The 19,786-nt window shown below is 36.4% G+C and overlaps 1 protein-coding gene across 1 annotated transcript in view; it reads right to left on the reverse strand.

Annotated features, from left to right (window-relative positions):
- The window catches only part of ADAMTS17 (ADAM metallopeptidase with thrombospondin type 1 motif 17), a 506,671-nt gene that overhangs the window by 357,919 nt on the left and 128,966 nt on the right, over positions 1-19,786 (reverse strand). Inside the window, exon 7 of the mRNA XM_036736388.1 lies at positions 19,132-19,175. Coding sequence (XP_036592283.1) covers positions 19,132-19,175 — 44 coding nt within the window. The remainder of the gene's footprint in view (positions 1-19,131; positions 19,176-19,786) is intronic.

The following is a 19,786-nucleotide window of genomic DNA, read 5'->3' on the forward strand; positions in this document are numbered from 1 at the left end:
AGCATCCCAAGGGAAGAATTAGCAGGGGGCAGAGACCAGGGAATACTTTGCACACATTTTTCCAGATCTCACAAGTGTGTGTTATAAACCAAAAAAATTCCCTAGGATATAATCAGACCTCTTTGATCATAAGCTTCTCTGTTACAAGGATTAGAATAAAATGGTAACAAAGTAATAATGAATGATTTTTTTCTTCCTCAGCTCACATGAGAATTCTAGAATTTAAGATTTGGAAGTTGTCTTAGAGATCATCTCTTCCAGGATTTTAAAAATATTTTTGTCATGGTCCCTTTGGTAGTTTAGACTGAAGTGTCTGAACCCGTTTTAAGAATGATGTTTTAAATTCAATTTTACTTTTAGTTCCAAATTATTTTTCTCCCCACATTTCCTTCCTCCACATTGGGAAGGCCAAAAAAATACAAAACCCATTACAAATATGAAGTTACACAAAACAAATTTCAGAATTGGCATGATCTGAGGTGGAGGTAGGGGAGCAAAAGGAAAAAGAAAGAGAAAAATATGCTTCAACCATAATGATGTCTTTTAAATAATCGAAAGAAACGTTAAATGTCAGAGGTTAATGAAAAAAGTAATTGTTTTTCTCCATCCAAATTCGTAAATCCCTTGAAACCCACTCACCGACCCCCTAATTTTACAGAGAGATCCAGAGAAGTGAAACTGGACCAGAGTTAGAAAGTTAGCAGGAGAGGTTTCCTGAGACCCAAGTCTAGTGTTCTTTCTATTAAAACTCATGACCACCCACTCACCAATTAGATTTTACAAATTAAAAAGCACTTAAATCCTAACAAGCAAATCAAGGGACATACTAGCCTAACATGTGCACATTTGTTGTATGGTCACAAATTCCTGGTACCAAGGGAACAATACAAGTTGTAACTTGATTACCTTAAATAACTACTAAGCATCATTATTATTAGCAATCTAAGTATTCTTCAATCCAGAACAAGCTCCTTAGAATATGATCACCCTTCTTCCCAAGAAGTGAGCCCCAAGAGGCACCCTGTAATGTGAGTAATTTTTTTATTTGTATACTTATATATTTTTGTAAGGTGCTTGAGGATAGAAACAGTGTCTCATATCCCTTTCCCTGATGCCTCCATACAGTGACCTCAAGTTATGTGCTCAGAAAGACCCTGCGTTTAAATTTGGCTTCTGATGCTTATCTGTGTGACTTCAGGGAGTTCATTTAGCTTCCCTGGGCATCAATTTCTTCATAAATAAAATGAGGGGATTAGACTAGATGGAATCTGAGATTCATTCCAGCTCTATTCTTTGCAGTGGCTATGGGTTTAGGTAGATGAAGGCGGTAGCTCCATGTTCCCTTTATCCCTAAGAAGGCATCAAGTACAATTGGTCAATATGGAAGAAATTCTTGCAAAGAAGGGAAGAAGACAGTGGAGGTGAGGCTTATTACATGATCGTGCTTGTTCTTCTAAGAATACATCATAGGACAGCTGTCTATCCTGCTTAACCAAAAACACGTAAGTCATAACTCATTCATATTTGAAGGTGACACATTATGTCTCATTATAGTCACTGCCGAAAACAATATTTTTTGGCTTTCACAAGTTACTGCAAAGTGGAAATCAGTGCATTTCTAGCAGTCCTGGAAATTGCCTTGGAAGTGACAGATTTTTTTAAAAGATCTTTTTTGTTGATGATGTTATCCATCATCTCTGATCTTCCTATGTCAACTATTATTATTAACTTTATGTGTTATTCATAAAGAGGAAGATCAGGATCCCAGTATTTACATGAGATTGGAATTTTTTATATCAGTGCCATTAATTTTTTTATCATCAGCCTCAGAACACTTCCAGTTAACAAAGACAAAAGAAAAAAACGAGCACAAAATGGAAAGAAATTCAGCCCTCTCCTCATCCAAGCCAAGATTTAAGACCCATGAAAATTCTATGATTCACATGGTGTTATTTTATATTGCTACCATGAAGTATCAGACATTCTTTGAAGGTCATAATCTGCTCCCTGGTGGTGACATGAGTAACACAACACAACACTTTAAGTGATGGGGTTGGAGTGTAGCAAAGGCCCATTATCAAGAAAAAATATGTCAAGAAGGAGAAATTCAGAAAGGAAGACTTGAAATGCTATTCTAAACCAGAATGGAGTATCAGGTGTTAGAAAGACTGATAGAAGTTTCTATTCATGTGTGTGAATGTTGCATGTGAGAAATAAGGAAGGACTGAAAGGCAGCAAAAAAAAATGAAATGACAGGAAAAGTTGTTTTGTTGCTTGCTAAAAATCCAGGGTGAAGGCAGAACTGAGAGGACATTCCACCAAAATAACAACTGATTATGTGCAGGGCACCACCATAAAAGGTAATCTTTAAGAATTCTTTTATGTCCACAAATCTTCATTCTAGAAATTAATGAAGAAAAAAATTACTGATTGTTATATCAATGTAGTTTGTTTAAACTACACAAAGAATATTTACAATTTAGTGAAAAATATCTTTTTGAAGGTTCCAAGAAGATATTACATACTTTGGCACAGCTTCTCAACTTAGCTTCAAGTAAGTTTTTTGCCAAAAGGATGTTAAAGACAATATCTACTCGAGTGAGAAGCTGCACTTATATGTGATAATGATAATACTTATAAAACATGTTTTTTTATTCCCTCTCAAACACAGTGCCTAGCATAGAACAGAAGCTTAATAAATGGTGGTTGAAGTGATTATTTCCAGTCTTAAATGGCTAGTGTTGGAAAGACTGGGGAAATAGGCACATTAATACACTGTTGGTAGAGTTATGAATTGGTTCATTTGTTTCAGAAAAAAGATTGGTAGTTATCAATCAACAATCATTGGTTAAGCTCTGATTACGTGCTAGACACTGCGCTAGGCCCTTGGGGATACAAAAACAAAGAATGAGATAATCTCTACCCTCAAGAGCATATACTCTATCAGGGAGATAACATGAACATATATATGGACAAGTCAAATAAAATAAAATAAATGTAAGATAGTTGAATAAGCAATAGCTAGGAAATGAGAGTACTAGCAGTTGAGGAGGAGATGAAAATCAGGAAAGGATTCTTATAAAAGGTGTTGAGATGCATCTTAAAGGAAGAGGGGGAGTCTTTGAGACAGTAGTGAGAAAAGTATGCATTCTAGGCATGGAATAGGAACCTATACAAAGACACAGAAATGGAAAATGAAATGCTACATGTAAGGATTGGAGAGAAGGTCAATTTGGCTGGACCACGGACTGCAGGACTCATACAATTCATATTGTAGAATGAAGCTAGAAAGACAAATTGAGGCAAGATTGCAAGGGACTTTAACAGCCCAAGAGAGGAGTTTATATTTGATCCTTAAGACAATTGGAAACCATAGGAGTTTATTGAATGTGGGAGTCACATGGTCAAACCTACACTTAAGCAAAATAACTTTTGCAGCTAGGCGGTGGATAGATTAGAGTAGAGAGAGACCAGGGACAGGGAAAACAAATTAGAGGTCACTGAAATGACCTAGGCAAGTAGTGATGAGAGCCTGAACTAAGAGAGCAACTTATGAGCAGATAAAATAGGACAGATAGGGTAGAAGTGAACACTGCAAGATTTGGCAAGTCATTGAAAATGTAAGGTGAGGGAGAGTGAAGAGCTGAAGATAACAATGAGGTTATGAACCAAGGAGACTACAAGAATGATGGTGCTTTTTACAGAAATAGGAAATCTGGAAGAGAGAGTTGTGGGGTAAAAAAGTTGTTTTGGACATGTTGAAATCTGAGATGTCTCCAGGACATCAAGTTTGAAATTGAATGAAAAGTTATTGACTCTTCACACCCTTTGCCCTAGTGATCCCATCTCAGGGCATATATGCAATGACAAAAAGAAAGATAGCACATATGCCAATGTATTCATAGCTTTACTTTTTGTAGTGGTAAAAATCATGGAAGAAAGTGGGTATTCATCAGTTGCTGAAGAAATTGTGATATGACTATAATTGAATATGACACCATAATATAATATGCATCATAAAAAATGATGAATCAGTCAACAAACATTTACTAAGTGGCTACTATGTGCCAGGCATTGTGTTAGGTGCTGGGGGTATAAAGGCAAAAATGAAACAGACACTGCCCTTAAAGAGCTTATATTCTATTGGAGGAATGAGGAATTCAGAGAAACAGAAGCTTCTATGAACTGATGCAGAATGAAGACAACAGAAACAGAACAATACTCACAATAATTATAATAATTGAAATGAAACACCAAAAGACTTTGGAGATCAGGTTAAATGCAATTAACAACTTTGTTCTAGAGAAATGATGGTGAAACTTCTCTTGAAACTTAAGTATGGACACAAAATGTTGCATATCTTGTCACCTATTTCCTCTGTTTTCTTTAATTTCACTTAATTGTTCTTTATTATAAGGGAGAGTTATAAGGGTATGGGTTTATTAGCAAGTGACTGTGGCATTAAAAAAATCATCTCAATAAAATGTTCTTTTTTATATAAGGGGTAAAAAGCTAGTTTGGAGCCTAGAATACCCATTTAAATCCCACTTCTTCTGTATCCTCACTAGGTGATCATTCACAAGTCACTTAACTGATCATGCTCTAGGCAAGTCTCTCAGATTAGAAGTTACAGAGAAGGTGTTGACCGCCATTACTAGAGAGAGTTTCCTCATTCGGGAGTTCCTCTAAAAACAAAATCACAGATTCAGCACCAGTCCCATTTCAACAATAAAAATAATTTCATTTTATGGAATTGGAGCAAAGGAACATAGATTAAAAAGTTGAAAAAGATCTGATGGCATCAATGCCAACACCGTTATTTTACAAGTGAAGAACTGAGGTAAAGTACATTTGGATTTTTAACAAAAACATGTCTTGGGTGTTAGTTTGTAAATTAAAATTTATGTATGTTACTGACAGGGGTGAGAGTTTTGCTCTTTCTCCTTATGATCATGAGACAGTCTCACACTTTTATTCAAAGGACATTAGTATTTATGACCTTATGTTTTAAATGTACTCTTTTAAATGCTTGATTCAAAAAGACATAGCTTATTCCTCTATCTACAAGTTGCAAATATAGTTTTCAACAAAAGGGCTTAGCTCCATAAAGTTTACCATCAAATAATATGATAATCAAAATGCTTAGACTTCAGGTAGCACTTTTTGATCCTCACTTTCAGGTCCACATTACTATGATCATTCGGGAGAAATTAAGTAAAGAATCCATGTTTTTGGCTGAATTATCTCAATATTTGAGACAAAAGTGTTCTAAATGAGACCATAGCAACTTGCTAAAAAATGAAAAACTCAAATGGATGGTTGCTTTATTTTCATAATTCCAAATGACCAATTTGATGTTTTTTCTACTGAATGGACCAAGTTGAACTGCTTTTCTGTCATCATGTGGATATGTTCTGAACTGAATAATAATATTCACTTCACTGGCTATAAACATGATTTACTATAATTGAGTTAATCCACTTTTTATCCCTGAATGAAAGAAAAAAAATCATGATTTCTGCTTTCCAGAGGCTTAGCTGTTTGAATGAGTCTTATTGCTTTTCAAATTGTTTTGGGATTATTTGTTGTTGTTTGCAGGTGGTGAGGGGAAAGGTTAAGCAAATTAAATAGTCAGTAACCAAATAGTAAAGGCACATGGTCAAAAGTAATTTAAAGAGACTAAATAAATACTCAAATGTCTGGCATGAAAAAAAATGGAGGACAAAGGAGGATTAGAATTCTCAGTTCTCAGCTTCATGTTCAGTATAGTCAGGGATTACCTTGTTTCTATAAGTTTAAAGTATGAACAAACCATCCATTATTAGAATATAAGATTCTTGAGGACAAAGACAGCCTCCCTCCTTCCCTTCCCTCCTTCCTTCCTTCCTCCCTTTCTTCTTTCCTTCCTTCCTTCTATCCTATAGGGTAGACAGAGCTAGGGCAGAGCTCATCAGACAAGTTAGGGGCATGGCTGGTATTGTGATTTTATTAGGGTAGAATGTTTCCAGTGAGAAATTTCTTTTACCAATGCATGTTGTTATCTTCTCTACAACTTATACTCTTAGAGCTTTGAAAGTCAAGTGACTTGCCCAAAATCACACAGCCAGTATGTGTCCAAAATGGGCCTTGAACTTGGGCCTTCTTGGCCATGAGTTCAACTCTCTCTTGAGTATGCCACACTGCCTGGCCTATAGGTGCTTAATAAATCCTTGTTGATTAATAATCCTGGAGCAATTAAATACATGAACAGATACTTGGAAACATACCTCTCCTGTTGTAACTATTAAAAGATAAATAATTGGGGGAGGGGAGGTGGTATGTTCAGGGAAGGGAAGAAGTGGGAGGGACTGTAACAAACCTCAGTGTGCCTAAAGAGATTTGTGTAAATTTGTCAAATTCCCTTTTTTGTGATTTTGTGAAATGTTCTGTTATGTTATAATTATAACCCTGTATTATGTTTCTTCTGTACAACATAAAATGTCTCTTTTGCTAAGAAGACATTAAAATTAAGTCACCTTATATTGAGCCCTGAGACGCTGAAGTTTTATACTGTTGGGTGGACATAATTACTTAAAGTGAAAACATAAAGTTAGGTGAGAATAAGTACTTGGCATGGAGTGGATTCTCAAATAGTGTTAAAGAATAGCAGATTAGCCTATGGAGTAAGCATTGTTAAATTGAAGCAGCAATGTCCTATAGCCATGTGGGACTATAAACATTTAACCACCCACCCCCTACATAGCAATTAAGAGGGTAATTTCACTTAGTTCTGAAAATCCTAGGTTTGGTGATGTTTTGTTATCTAAATGTTAGATTGAAGTAATTCACTGACTGAAGAAGCTTTGATTTTCTGTCTCCTAGAGATCAGGAAACAACCATAGAAGCCTTCTTCACGTAGAAAACACATTTGTCAAAGTCCAGGTGTTTGCCCTTAAAATACACACACACACACACACACACACACACACACACACACACACATATATTCATTTATACTCTTTGGCCATTAGAAGCCTACATAGTTTCACATCAAGAAATCTGGGAAGCAGGAAAAAGAGAAATGTTTTTTGAATTGAAAAGGCACACACTATAGCTAGGACCCAATTAGTACAAATAATGAATCCTGTGAATTGGTCACATGTATTTGAATTCACACTATTGAAGAAATTATAATTATGTAAAATATTGTAATTGGCTCCAGGCCAATGGAAATATGCGGTGAAAATTCAAATAATGCAACTATGGGATTCAGCACTCAGAAAATTAAGACCCAGCTGTACAACATGCATTAGATAACTATCTCCTCTCCAAACACCACTGCATTTGACATGAGTAGGTGGTAGAGTTGAACTACCCAAGAGTGAAAGAGGGCATACTTCTAGACACCTCTGGGTAACCTATTCTTACAAACAAAAACAAAATTCTTCAGGATGTTCAATGACAGCAGAGCTTCCCCACTCATACCCCAATTCAACATTCCAGCTGGTAGTCTGACATTATGAGAATTTGTCTGGAGATTTTTTTGAAGGTAATCTGATCTTGATGGATGGCAAAGTAGAACTACCACACCTACCTCAAAGAATACTCTTGCTAGAAGGAAAGACTTCATACATCTTGGGAGTGAAGGAATTGATAGGAGAGACAGAATTCTCTGCTTTCAATTCCTCAGCCCATGCAAACTAAGTCAAAACAAGTTTGTTCTCAACCACACCATCATTCACTGGTGGCACGTGGTCCCCTTATGTCTATAAAATGTTCCTTAGGGGTGTGGGCAAAAAATGAAAAGAGGCTAGATGCATATGAGTCTGACTTCGGTCACTTTAAGGGCAAAACAATTACAGAAAGGAAATTTACATAAACTTCTGTTTTTCCATTTATACTGACTGCACACCACTACCCTCCCTATCATCATTTGCAGGGTTTGGGATGAGTTTTCCCTAACAATCCAAATAAATGAAAGGTTCAGCCTGGCTCCGAGATTACATGGTTGTGACCAAGAGCCAAGCTGTAACTGGATGAAATAATCCACTTCATTCCTAACGAATCATAAAGCTGCTTACTTGGCACAGAGGGATGGAAACATCAAGCGAAAGGGCAATCTTGATCTGATTATGTCACACCAAGGTTGGAGACTGATAACGTGTAAGAATTCATACTTCAGCTCGATGTTGATATGCTCTTGTTAAACTCTTGATCTGGCTGGGTTCAAAGTAACTAAGCTGGAATGAAGGCTCTTCAGGAAACCAGAGTTCTATGTCAAGCCCTCTCATGAAAGAAGTAGGTGCCTAAGCATAAAAACTTGTAAAATAATTTTAACCAGTTGATCTCACTGAAGGACTCTTTCCTGTAAGAAATCCACATTCGCTGTTTGAATGCTGAAGGGTCCTGTAAAGCCGAATAGCATATTATAGACAGCCTATGGCTGGAAACTTTGTAGATGTAAATTTCTTTCTCTTTAAATTCTGTTCTTTTTCAGCCAAAAATGCAATCAAGTACAGCAATGTATTTTGTTGAATGCTAGATCCAAAATAAATTGTGGTTCTCTGTCTCAAAGTGGCCAGTGAAAGCTCATCCCACACAAAGAAATACCTACATATTTTCACCATTTTTGAATTTGTTTCAGCCATTATGTAACCTTTAGCACTACCTTGGCAGGAGGGCCAAGAAAAGTTGAACTTAGTCCCTCGGGCAACTGGTTTTAGCTTGGACTTTCTGCCAAGACACAAATACAAACCTCCTGCTGCTGTTTTCTCTTTGTGTGTCTGCATGGCATGCAGAGGTTCTAGTCAGGTTTCTCATTATGTGAACTCAGTGGAACTTTTGAAAGCACAAATGAGGAACTTTCAAGCCTTAGTTTTTGGAAACTTAAAAAAAATTTTCCCAGTCATCTTGTCTTCAAATAAGGTTAAAACTAGGCCCCACATCAATAAAAGGAATGGAAAAAAATGAAAGCTGTCCATTTTTCCCTTCATTTTTTTTTAATATTCATGTACTGTTGACCCTTAGTTCTAATTACCCACTAGTAGCAGATCCCTTCCAAGAACCAGAAGTAAATTGGTTGGTAGTGTAAACTCCATTGTTTGGAATTAAACCTTTACCATGGGGGAAAAAAAGAGTCAGTGCCCACATTTGCCATGTCTATCTATTTATCTTTGGACTAGGGCTACATATCATAGGTACTACACACACACACACACACACACACACACACACACACACACACACACACTGCTCCCTATTTCTTATAGGTACATATAAATTTCTCTGTTTAGCTTTTAAAGCATTTTACAACCTCCCTTTCTAGCCTCATTATCCATTACTCTCTTCCAATACTTCTTGCTATTCTTCCTGCATGTAATTCCATTCCTCCATCTCCATGCCTTGAAATGTCCTCCCTACTTACTTCCACCTCACAGAATCTCATACATACCTCAAGATTAAGCCTTTCCTCATAACCCAACTACTAGTGCTCTACATACCATAGTATCTTGCAATGTCCTGTATATATTTATTCTATATATACTTAAATGTATATATAATCTAGAATTTCAGCTCCTGAAGAGTAAAGGCAGTCATCTTTTTTTGTCTTTGTATCCCCAGTACCCAGCATATAGTAAATCCTTGCTGATTGACAGATAGGTTCTGTAGGTTTTCCACTCAAATGAGTAACACAATCTAGATCACAGACATTCTCCATCTATTTGGCTATTATTCCCTTGTGCCTAAAGTGATTATGAATCTCATTTAGGAGTCTCCACAATGATTTGGGGCTTGATTCCATAAGAACGATATCATCTACACATATGAAAAACTGCAGGATCTCACCATCTATGTGGAGTTCTTCATCAACTTAAGACTCTGAATTGCATTTTCCTCATGATGGAGGGAACTGCCTTTGGTGTGTATATATTTCCCTGTTTTAAGACTCACTTGATTTTAATAATCAGGGCATCATAGACAAAGATTATCTCTGCTATATCTACAAAAAGACTTATGGAGTCTTTCATCTTCACCTGTAGCTCACTCATCAGCCTGTTACCTGATTTGTCATATTCACTCTTTCACCTTGAACTCTAAGGTAATCCAGGGCTATGTTTGTGTAAGTCCTCATTTATAAAATTTCACCACATTTCTCTATCAGCTGAGCTCAGAGACCCTACCAATTCAAATATTTTAACTTAGCAAATTAGAAAAACCATCCTTCCCAACACTAGTGCCTTCCAAAAATTTAAATGAATACTTTTTCCACCAAGTCCAGAACAGTTCTCAACTAGAAAAAGTCATTAATATATACAAATATGCAAACAACGATTTCAGGACCCACCCACCCACCCCCTGGAATTCAATACTAAAACTTCCTAATCCTGGAGAAATTGATAGTTTCCCAAAAAGAGATGATATATTCCTCTAGCCATTCAATCAAAGATAACCCATTTTAACTTCTCATTAATATTACCAATGTCTGACCCAGTGTAGGTCTGGATCTTAAAAGATGTTTTCACATTGATGAAGGAAAGCTAATGCCCCAACAGAGGAGGACAATAGGTGTATTGCACTTAGCCTTTATCAGATAACAAATTCAGAATGGCCAAAACTGAGTTCATTATATCATTCCCTAAACTCATTCGTCTTCCAAACTTCCCTTCCATGCATAACCTAAAGTTCACAGAATTGGAGTCACGATCTACTCTTCAATCTTCCTCATCCCTATATTCTAACACTTGTCAGATCTTGTAGATTCTACCTCACAGTACCTCTCATTCACTAAACAGAGCTACCATGATTCACCCAGAGCTACCAAAATAATTTTCCTAAAGTACAAATTTGAACATATCACTCCCTTACTCAAGATCCTTCAATGAACTTCTATTGGAACTAGGCAATCATTCTTAGCCTAAGGCTGTGAACTGTTTTTTTAAAAAAAATGTAATATGATAAATGTATTTTGATATAACTGGTTTCCTTTATAGTTATCTTATATATTGTATATTATATTGTACGCATTGTACAACATTATATATTGTATATTATAAATGTATCTTACACATTTAAAAACATAATTCTAGAAAGGAATCTATAGTTTTGATCAAACTACCAAAGGAGTCCCTGATACAAAAAAGGTTAAGAATCCCCACAGTAGAATAAATACAAACTCCTCTGATTGGCATTTAAAGCCCACTTACCATCTGCATCCAGCTTATCTCACTAAAACAACTTCTCTCTACTATTTTTCATGATTTCTGCATTCTAGCCAAAATGGCCTGTTCGCTGTTCATTTCTTAAGTTCAGCCTTCCATCTCCCACCTCTAAGACCTTGCATTGATAGTCCACCATGCTTAGAACGCCCTCCTTCTTCATATCTGCCTCTCAGAATCAGTTTCTTTCCTTCAAGTCTCTACTTGGGTACAACTTCCTAAAGGAAGCATTCCCTGATTTCACTAGTTGTTGGTATCCTCTCCATCCTCAAATTATCCTATACTTCCTTATCATTTACATTTGTAACATGTAAATCTTGTACCTTCCAAGTAGAATGTAAGTTCCATGAGGGTAGGGACTCATTTTCATCTTTAAATCCTCAGTGCCTAGCATGGTTGCTGAAATAGGAGTTTCTCAAAAAAAAAAAATGTTTGCTGAATGAATGCTTTCTAGTCCTCTTAGTGTACTGGTTGTCTACTTCTGGGTGAGCTCCAGTTTGTACATTTCTTAAATGTGGTGGTCAAAACAAATACATATTCTCAGCCTGATTCAATTAAATTCAATTTTGTGAGATTATAATGAAGGCATTGTAAAAGTTGGCCTGGTGAAAAGAATATTTGTAGGTGACATGATAACTAAGTATTTGAACGGCTGACTTGTGGAAGAAGGATTAGACTTTTCTGCTTGGCCTAAATGGAAAGAGTTAGGTTGGAAATTTCATTGAAGTAGATTTCTGTTCCAAGTAAGGAAAAATTTTGAACAATGAGAGCTTTCCAAAAAGTGGCATGGGAGGCCCTTGGAGACAGACCGTGGCTTGATATGGGTAGTTTCCAAGCACATTCTAGATGGCCACTTATCGGTGGATGTGGGTTGGACCAAATGTCTTCTAAATTCCTCTGTGAACATCAGAGTCTGTTGTTTTCCTGGTGTCCCCAGTATGTAGCTGTGGACAATCACAAGCTTTAACACAAGACGAGTCATAACTTTGAGTGTTATAGGAAGAAGGAGCTATGAGAATTGCATATAAAAGCTACTTGTTCTGATTCTTTCTAGCCGGTAACTCTGGCAATTATTCCCCTAGCTTGCAGATAGCCTGAATTAAGACATGCAAACTTAACAGGCGACAGTGAACTAACTTCAAAATACAGCTCTAAATTCCAATAGAGGGACAATGGCCTCTAAGGGACAAGAAGTAGTCTCAGTTGATTAATTCAAATATATAGCGCAGGCCTGAAGATCAGTCATCCAGTCATTCATCATAGTCCTTCTAATGCTAGGAACTCTGTCTCAGAAACAACACAGCTACAGAATCACATATACAGCCCAAAGGATACAGATACCACTGGTTTTCCTGTCCCCTCTTGCAGAGGACTGAGTGGCTAGAAATGTCCATGACCAAAGGTACCACACACACACACACACACACGGAAAAAGCCCAAGGAACTAAGATTACTAAGGCTATGTTGCCATGCTTCATTCATAAATCCTACTCAGATCCAGTCCCTCATTTTTTCCCTCAGAAAGCTATATGTTCAAGGGCAGTACTGTATGGGCTTCTATATCAGCATTTTTCCTTCTGGTTAAATATAGCATGGAATGCCAGAAAGGATTTTGAGTCAAAGGAGTTCAGTTCGAATCCCAAATCTGTCACATGAATGACTTGCAGAGGTGGGGAACCTGCGGCCTCAAGGCCACATGTTGCCTTCTACTAAGTCCTCAAGTATGACCCTTTGACTGAATCCAGACTTCACAGAATTCTGTGAAGGTTGGGTTCAAAGGGCTGCACTTGGTGGCCTGGAGGCCACAGGCTCTCCACCTCTGATTAGAGTAAATAAATTAACCATCGTTGTGCCTGAGTTTTCCATCTGTGTAATGATGGGGCTGGATTAGATGAACTGCAAGGCCTCTTCCAGATCTAAATCTATGATCCAATGAGAGGAGATCTTGATTGACATTACCTTGGAATAGGTGGAATAATTCAGGGAAATCCCTTACACATGCTTTAACCTGTGTTTCTCCTACCTCTGAATCTTATCCTACTACTTTGCAATAATGAGTCAACTTATGGATGTCTGCCAGGCCCACATCCTTTCCACACCACAAGCATTCTTCTTCAGAAATAGGCAAATAATAGGTGTTTAATATATGGTTGTTGAATTGAATCAAGATGACAATGTGAAACAAGCTTCAGCTGACAATTCAGAGAAGAAGGAGAAAATGCATCTGATCTGAAAGCTATCATTACATACAATCTCAAGGGGTGGGGGAACGAACGCAACCAACCTTTGAATTCCAACTAACCCAGATATTTGTGACCACTCCACATACAGCATGACGATAATGGAGGCAGGGACTCAAAGCAATGTTGAGTTGTAGTAACTGCCATACCATCCCAACTCACCTGCTTCTTCTTGACATTCCAAGCCAAATGGAGGCAATAAAGCACAGTTGATTATGACTACTGTCACCCTCACTATGCTCCACACTAAGATAGGTCTCTATATCTATTACCTTTCAATATACATCAACAATCTTCCCATTTCCTGGTGCTTCTAAGTAAATCCCAAAATTGTAATCTATGACTGCCCTATGTGGTTGTTCTACTGTAGTGAGAGTTTTAGAGACTTTATTTGTTAATGGTTGATACCTGTCTATGTGCCTCTCTCAATTCCTGCCCCACACCATCAATCTCTCCCAATATTATGACCTATGCAAGGAAATCAGTATCCTTATTTTATTAACAAAACTTCATTGTAATTTTTTTTGCCAAATATGGTATTAGTCACTGAGTCACTTACCATAGCCACCAAACTTGGTGGCAAATGGCTTTTTACTATTTTCAAAAATCAAATAATTTAAAATAAGATCCCACCATTGAAGATGTTACACAAGAATGTTTCATGGGGTTCTGAAGGAATTATAAAGGAAAGTCCAAAATGATCTTGAACAAGGATGGTACCAATGTAGTAAGTCCATTGCAACTGAAGTGGCCAGATTCATTTACAAATAGAAATTCTGGTTTATATATTTAAAGGGATAGGAACCAGAACTATGATTTCATTGGGTTAAGAAACTCTACGGTGAGGAAACTCCCTCCACCAATTTAAGTCGACACACCATCTCTGCAACTTCTTTTAATTTGTCTACAGAACTGTGAGGAGAAGTGATTTGCCAAGGGTGACACATCCACCATGTGTTAGAGGTAGGATCTCAGGTCTTCAGGACTCCAAAACCAGCTCTCTCCAATATATTACAACTGCCTGTTCATTTTAAAAAAAGAATAAAAATATCATGGCTTCTATTTTTTATATCTATGCTTTATGCCATTTAATTGACAAAATTCAAAATTATTTAAGCTTTATAATACTGACGGAACAACTTATTCATTTTGTTTCATGGTCTAATGTAGGCTGTCCTAAAATAGATACACCCATTATTTAGTTCTTTTACCTATAAAAATACTTAGTAGCTTTCTACCTCAGTGACATAAGACAAGGGTGTTTGAAGGTTAATAAGATAACATCCATAAGGTTTCTTTGGTCCAGTGTAGACACTCTCACCACAACAGATGTTCATTGTGGCTTCTAGACAAGCCCATGACTCAAAGGCTCTTGGCTCAACTAGACCAGGCTTGTTAGCAAAGCTCAAAATGCTACACAACATTTCCATTTTCCTTTGCACAGGTTTGCCACTTCCATGTAATAGGAGAGGGAAAGGGCTGGTTTTCCATTCACCAAAAAGCCCAGTATATTCCTAAGCAAGGAAAAAATGTACTCTAACTTGAAATTGGGTCTTAAGGAGTGCATTGCACATCAGTGACCAGCACTAGAAGGAAAATGATGACATTTAACAAAGTTTTACTGTAATTAAAAAATAAATTTCATTTGATGGACTATGGTAGTGATTTGGCTGCTAAGATTTTAAATCCAGATCTCAAGCTCAAGATTTCTGTTTGTGGGAACTGTGCATAGGCTAGAGATGACATTGTCTACGCCTAAGGAGAGCTTTTCCACCCCAGGTTACAGTTCTAGCCAACAAATGGTTCAACCCTCATTGCCTGCCACATAGTCATCTATTCCATATCTCTCCACCTCTAATACATGACTATGTCAGGATCGACTTTGGAAAGCATGGTATAAAGGATAAAGGAAAACAACAAAACACACACACAACACAATATACAAGTCTATGCATAAAAATCCCACAGTTGGTGGATATCTGTGTATGCTCAAGAGGAGAAAATTATTTTTTCTTCCTGCAGTAAAAATGGCAATCCTTGGTTTTCCATCACATTCTTCATTCTGAGCTGTCATTTCTCTTTTGGTGTTTCCCTTTCCAAGACTGAAATCAGCAGACACACAGGAATAGTCTGCTCAGCTCATGCTTAAAACACTCAGACCTCAAGGACTGTGTTGGTAAGTAAAATGGGCTCTTAGCACTCAGTTCAACCAAGTGCCCTTGAAGAGTTTGGCTTTTGTTTCCTTTAATTAATTCAGTGTATTTCATTGAGTCTTACTAGGTGCTAAGCCCCAGGCCCAAACCCCTATTAGGTGTTAAGCCTATGTGGGTGTGAAGCTCCCAGGGTACTAAGGGGAGGAGCTAACTCAAAAGCCAATCATAGGAGCCTAAGTTCCAGTCATTCAGATGATGTTTGATGACGTCTGAAACGGTATAAGAAGAGAAGACAGAGCTATTTGCTCGGGGCTCTTACTCTTGGTGGCGTGCTGATGTGGAGACTCCGGCCAGCTGTAGTTAAGAGCCTTCCAGCTTGCCTGGATGTCCGGACTTGGTTTTCTTGGTAACTATGAATTGTGATTTGGTCTGTTTCTAATGTATCTTTGTATTTGTATTTGCTCTGAAGTTCAGGGTGCTGGCTTTTTCCCCTGAACTAAGTGAATGATGTCTGTACGTTGGATTGAAATAAGATTGTTAACCCCTTAACGTTGCTTTCCTTAGTAAAGCAGATCAAAAGAACCTATGCTGGCAGCGTTCTTGTTGTTGGGCTTGTGTGGATTTTTCATCCCCATAGCAGCTGCTAGCCAGATTGTTGAAACAAGGATTCAGAATTCTTAATCCCTGAAGCCCTTCACTCCACCAATGTCGATAAAAAAAAATCACAAACACCTATGATGAAAGGTCTTTTAGGTTAAGCTTTTAAAAATAAAGCTTGGTTGTGACTCTCTAGACTTCAGGAGAAATTGAAGGAGATTTTTGTAGTCAAGCATGCTGTCTTGTATCTTTGGCCAAATCACTGGGACCTCAATGCAATTTAGAAATAATAGTTGCTTCGGGATTGATATCTGGCCAATCCAATGGTATAAACATATCATATCAACACATAGATCTAGTTTAATAAAAAAAATTATTGGGCTTATATACAGGGTGTCCCAAAAGTCTTTGTACAGTTTTAAGAGATAGTAGGTATTAAAGTTTAAAACTGCATGAAGCTTTTTGGGACACCCTATATATTAAGCAGTAAAAGCTTAAAATGGCAGTAAGATTTTGTGACACTCTATATATGACAATTCTTAGCAAGTTAGATACACATAAATGCAATATATCAAATATTTAGTGATATGTTTTTGGAGAGTACCCTCTCTTAGTGTTTCTACAAGATATTGAAATATTAATTTAACAAATTTATTAAGAATCTATTATGTGCATAGCCAACTACAGGATTCATTCCCTGTCCTTAAGGATTTATGACCTAATTGAAGAAATTATATTTACATATAAAAGTTAAACAATGTGAGGCAACAACATACAAGAGAATATATGATTAAATGCCAAAAAAGTAAAGACCATATGTTCTATGGCTAAGAGAATTCCCAAATTATGTCAACTATCATGTAATTCATAACCTACCCTTTTGTTAGAAGATACTAGGAACAATTATCTAAGTGTAATTTTATGACCAATATTATATATATTTTAAAATGTATAAGAATGGACCACATTTAAAAAGTTGGTGCCCAGAGATTCAGTAAATATATTATATGGTATTGACAAGTTAAATTCACTTATCTATAGCAGCATGAAAAAAATTGTAAACAAAAAGAGAACAGCAATTAAGTCTTAGCTTTGTTTTTGTACAGAAATCACCACAATCATTTCTACAGCTTCATATGGATTTATAGTTTAAACACTTTCTCTTTGGAAGTATGTTTTCCATTGGATTTAAATAGAATAAGTATATCATAAAGAATCCCCAGGGAAGGTAAGGAGATTTAACATAGGTTTTGTTGAGATTTAAATCATACAATGTGTATATTTTTCAGACCTATGTTTACTTCCTCAATCCCTTCCTATCATTCTCAAAACACTAACGAAAGATCTGTTCAATTGAAAAGGGCTCTACATTCTGAATTTTGGTTTTGGATAATGCAACCTCTAAACCTCCCAGTGAATGTTTATGATATTTACCACTAAGTTTTTCTCCTTCCCAGTTTTCCACCTATTAACACAATACCCTGATCTCAACGTGAAGCCTCCCAAAAGCTGGAGTTATTGCAGATTTCACTGGGAACACTGAAGAGAAAGAGAGAGATTCAGAATTGTACTTTTGGGAATCATCTTAGCAAACACATTGCATGTGAAGATTATTGATATGACCAAGTGAATAAATGAAAAAAAGCATTTATTAAAGGATAACTGTATGCCAAATTCTAGGGTATGTTCTAATGACACAAATATAAAAAAGACAATCTTTGGCCAGAAGGAGTTTACATTCTAATTTGAAGAGACAACACAGAGAAATGGTGACCAAGGAAGGGAGTTTTTGTCTAGAGGGTCACAAGAGTGAAGAATGGAGTCCTAGGGCAGGTAATTGTTATGACCTTTTCAGGAGTATTGATTAGATTATTGCTCCTGGAACAAGCAGTAGAAAGGAGTGAAGAAGGTATATATGGCAGCAGAGCAAATGCCAATGTGTGCCATGTCCAGGGTGGATGGATGTGGAACATGGTGTGGAGTAAGCCATCTGATATGTTAGGAGAGTTTGCCACTCACTGAAAACATCAAGAATTTTCATGGACAGCTAATGAAGTCAATATCATTGCTCTATAATTAAATATGATTTATCATGCCATCAATTGGAAATCTTACAAGTAGTAAAATAATTCTTTACAATAAGCAATAGAAGCTTGTAATGTAAAAGGGCCCCTCTACAAATTAAGCCATTACCTAAGGACTGATGAAAAAATAAACGGGTCAACCAGTAGCAGAAGATGAAAAACTAGCCAAAGACTATCTACTCACATTCCTGAACAGATCATTGACACCCAATTTAAAAGGCTAAAAGATAATTCAGTTCTCTATACCCACTTCTCTATCTTCAAAGAGAAAATGATAAATACTTTCAATTGGCCCAGCACGGTTATAGGAAGTTTTATCACAGTAACAACAGCAAGAAACACAGATAAAGTTTAAGTTTAATTCAAGTCTAAGGCTTAAATCTTACATAATTCTTCCATCATTTAACCAGGCTTTATCATCACCAAATATTTTTTAACCGCTTAATGACATTTGGCACTATGTTAAACACTCTACAAAGAGAAATATATGGAGGCAATATATTCTTGGAGTTTACAATTAGTAAAAGATGTGTATTTAACATTCATTTCACACTGAGAGGAGTTACCATAGGCACAATCAAATGTTCTGAAAAATTTAGTTTAATTTTTTAAAGTTTGTATTTAAAACTAATTAATTATTAAATTTAAAAATCAGTTGTTTTAGTTTCTTTAGTTTGTTGATGAATAAAAATAATGTCCTTTATGATCAAGTATCCAATAAGAGGATGCCTTTAAAAAAAATTCCCTGAGTACACATCCTCATGAAATTGGCTGCGAGTAAACTGTTGAAGCTACTAAAATACCACTGTTGATTCCCAGTACAAAATCAGTCTCAAATTATTGTTCTAATTTTGTAACTCACCCACAGTGTCACATGGTTCGTCTTTGTGTACACAGAAGTCTGTCCTAGAAAATAAATGCAACAAAGTCAGATTTACGCAGCTCTCCCAATGACATGATAGAGCCACATAAGCATCTCATCACTACTAGTGAATCATCAGTGTCTACCATAGTTTGGACCTGTGATACATTTACTAGCTAGAAGCTTTAATGATAGTAAAAGTTATAAAACTTTTGGAAAATAACCAACTGGACACTTTCAGTGGGTAGCACAGCTATTCTCTCATACACATGTTATGTTTCATTATGTTTTTGTGATTAGATTTTATCTTTAATTTATTGAATAAAACAATCATTTCCATAACACAGTACAATAAAAAGATGATTGTACATGAAACTGCAAATCTACTATGCACATCTTGCCATTCCTTTCAAACATACAAAAAATGATCATGTAAATTTCTTTTTTTTCTTCCCTGAAGAATGTCAGATGGTTACCATTACACACAAATAGATGTATATACATATATATACACACATATATATGTAAAGATATTCTATACATATTTCTATTTAACAGTTATTTCTCTGGACACAGACAGAGTCTTTCTTCATATGTCATTTATAGTTAATTTGGGTATTTATAAAAGTCAAAATAACTTATTTGTTCAAAGTCG

Source organism: Trichosurus vulpecula, chromosome 8, assembly GCF_011100635.1.
Source record: "Trichosurus vulpecula isolate mTriVul1 chromosome 8, mTriVul1.pri, whole genome shotgun sequence".
Taxonomy (NCBI): domain Eukaryota; kingdom Metazoa; phylum Chordata; class Mammalia; order Diprotodontia; family Phalangeridae; genus Trichosurus; species Trichosurus vulpecula.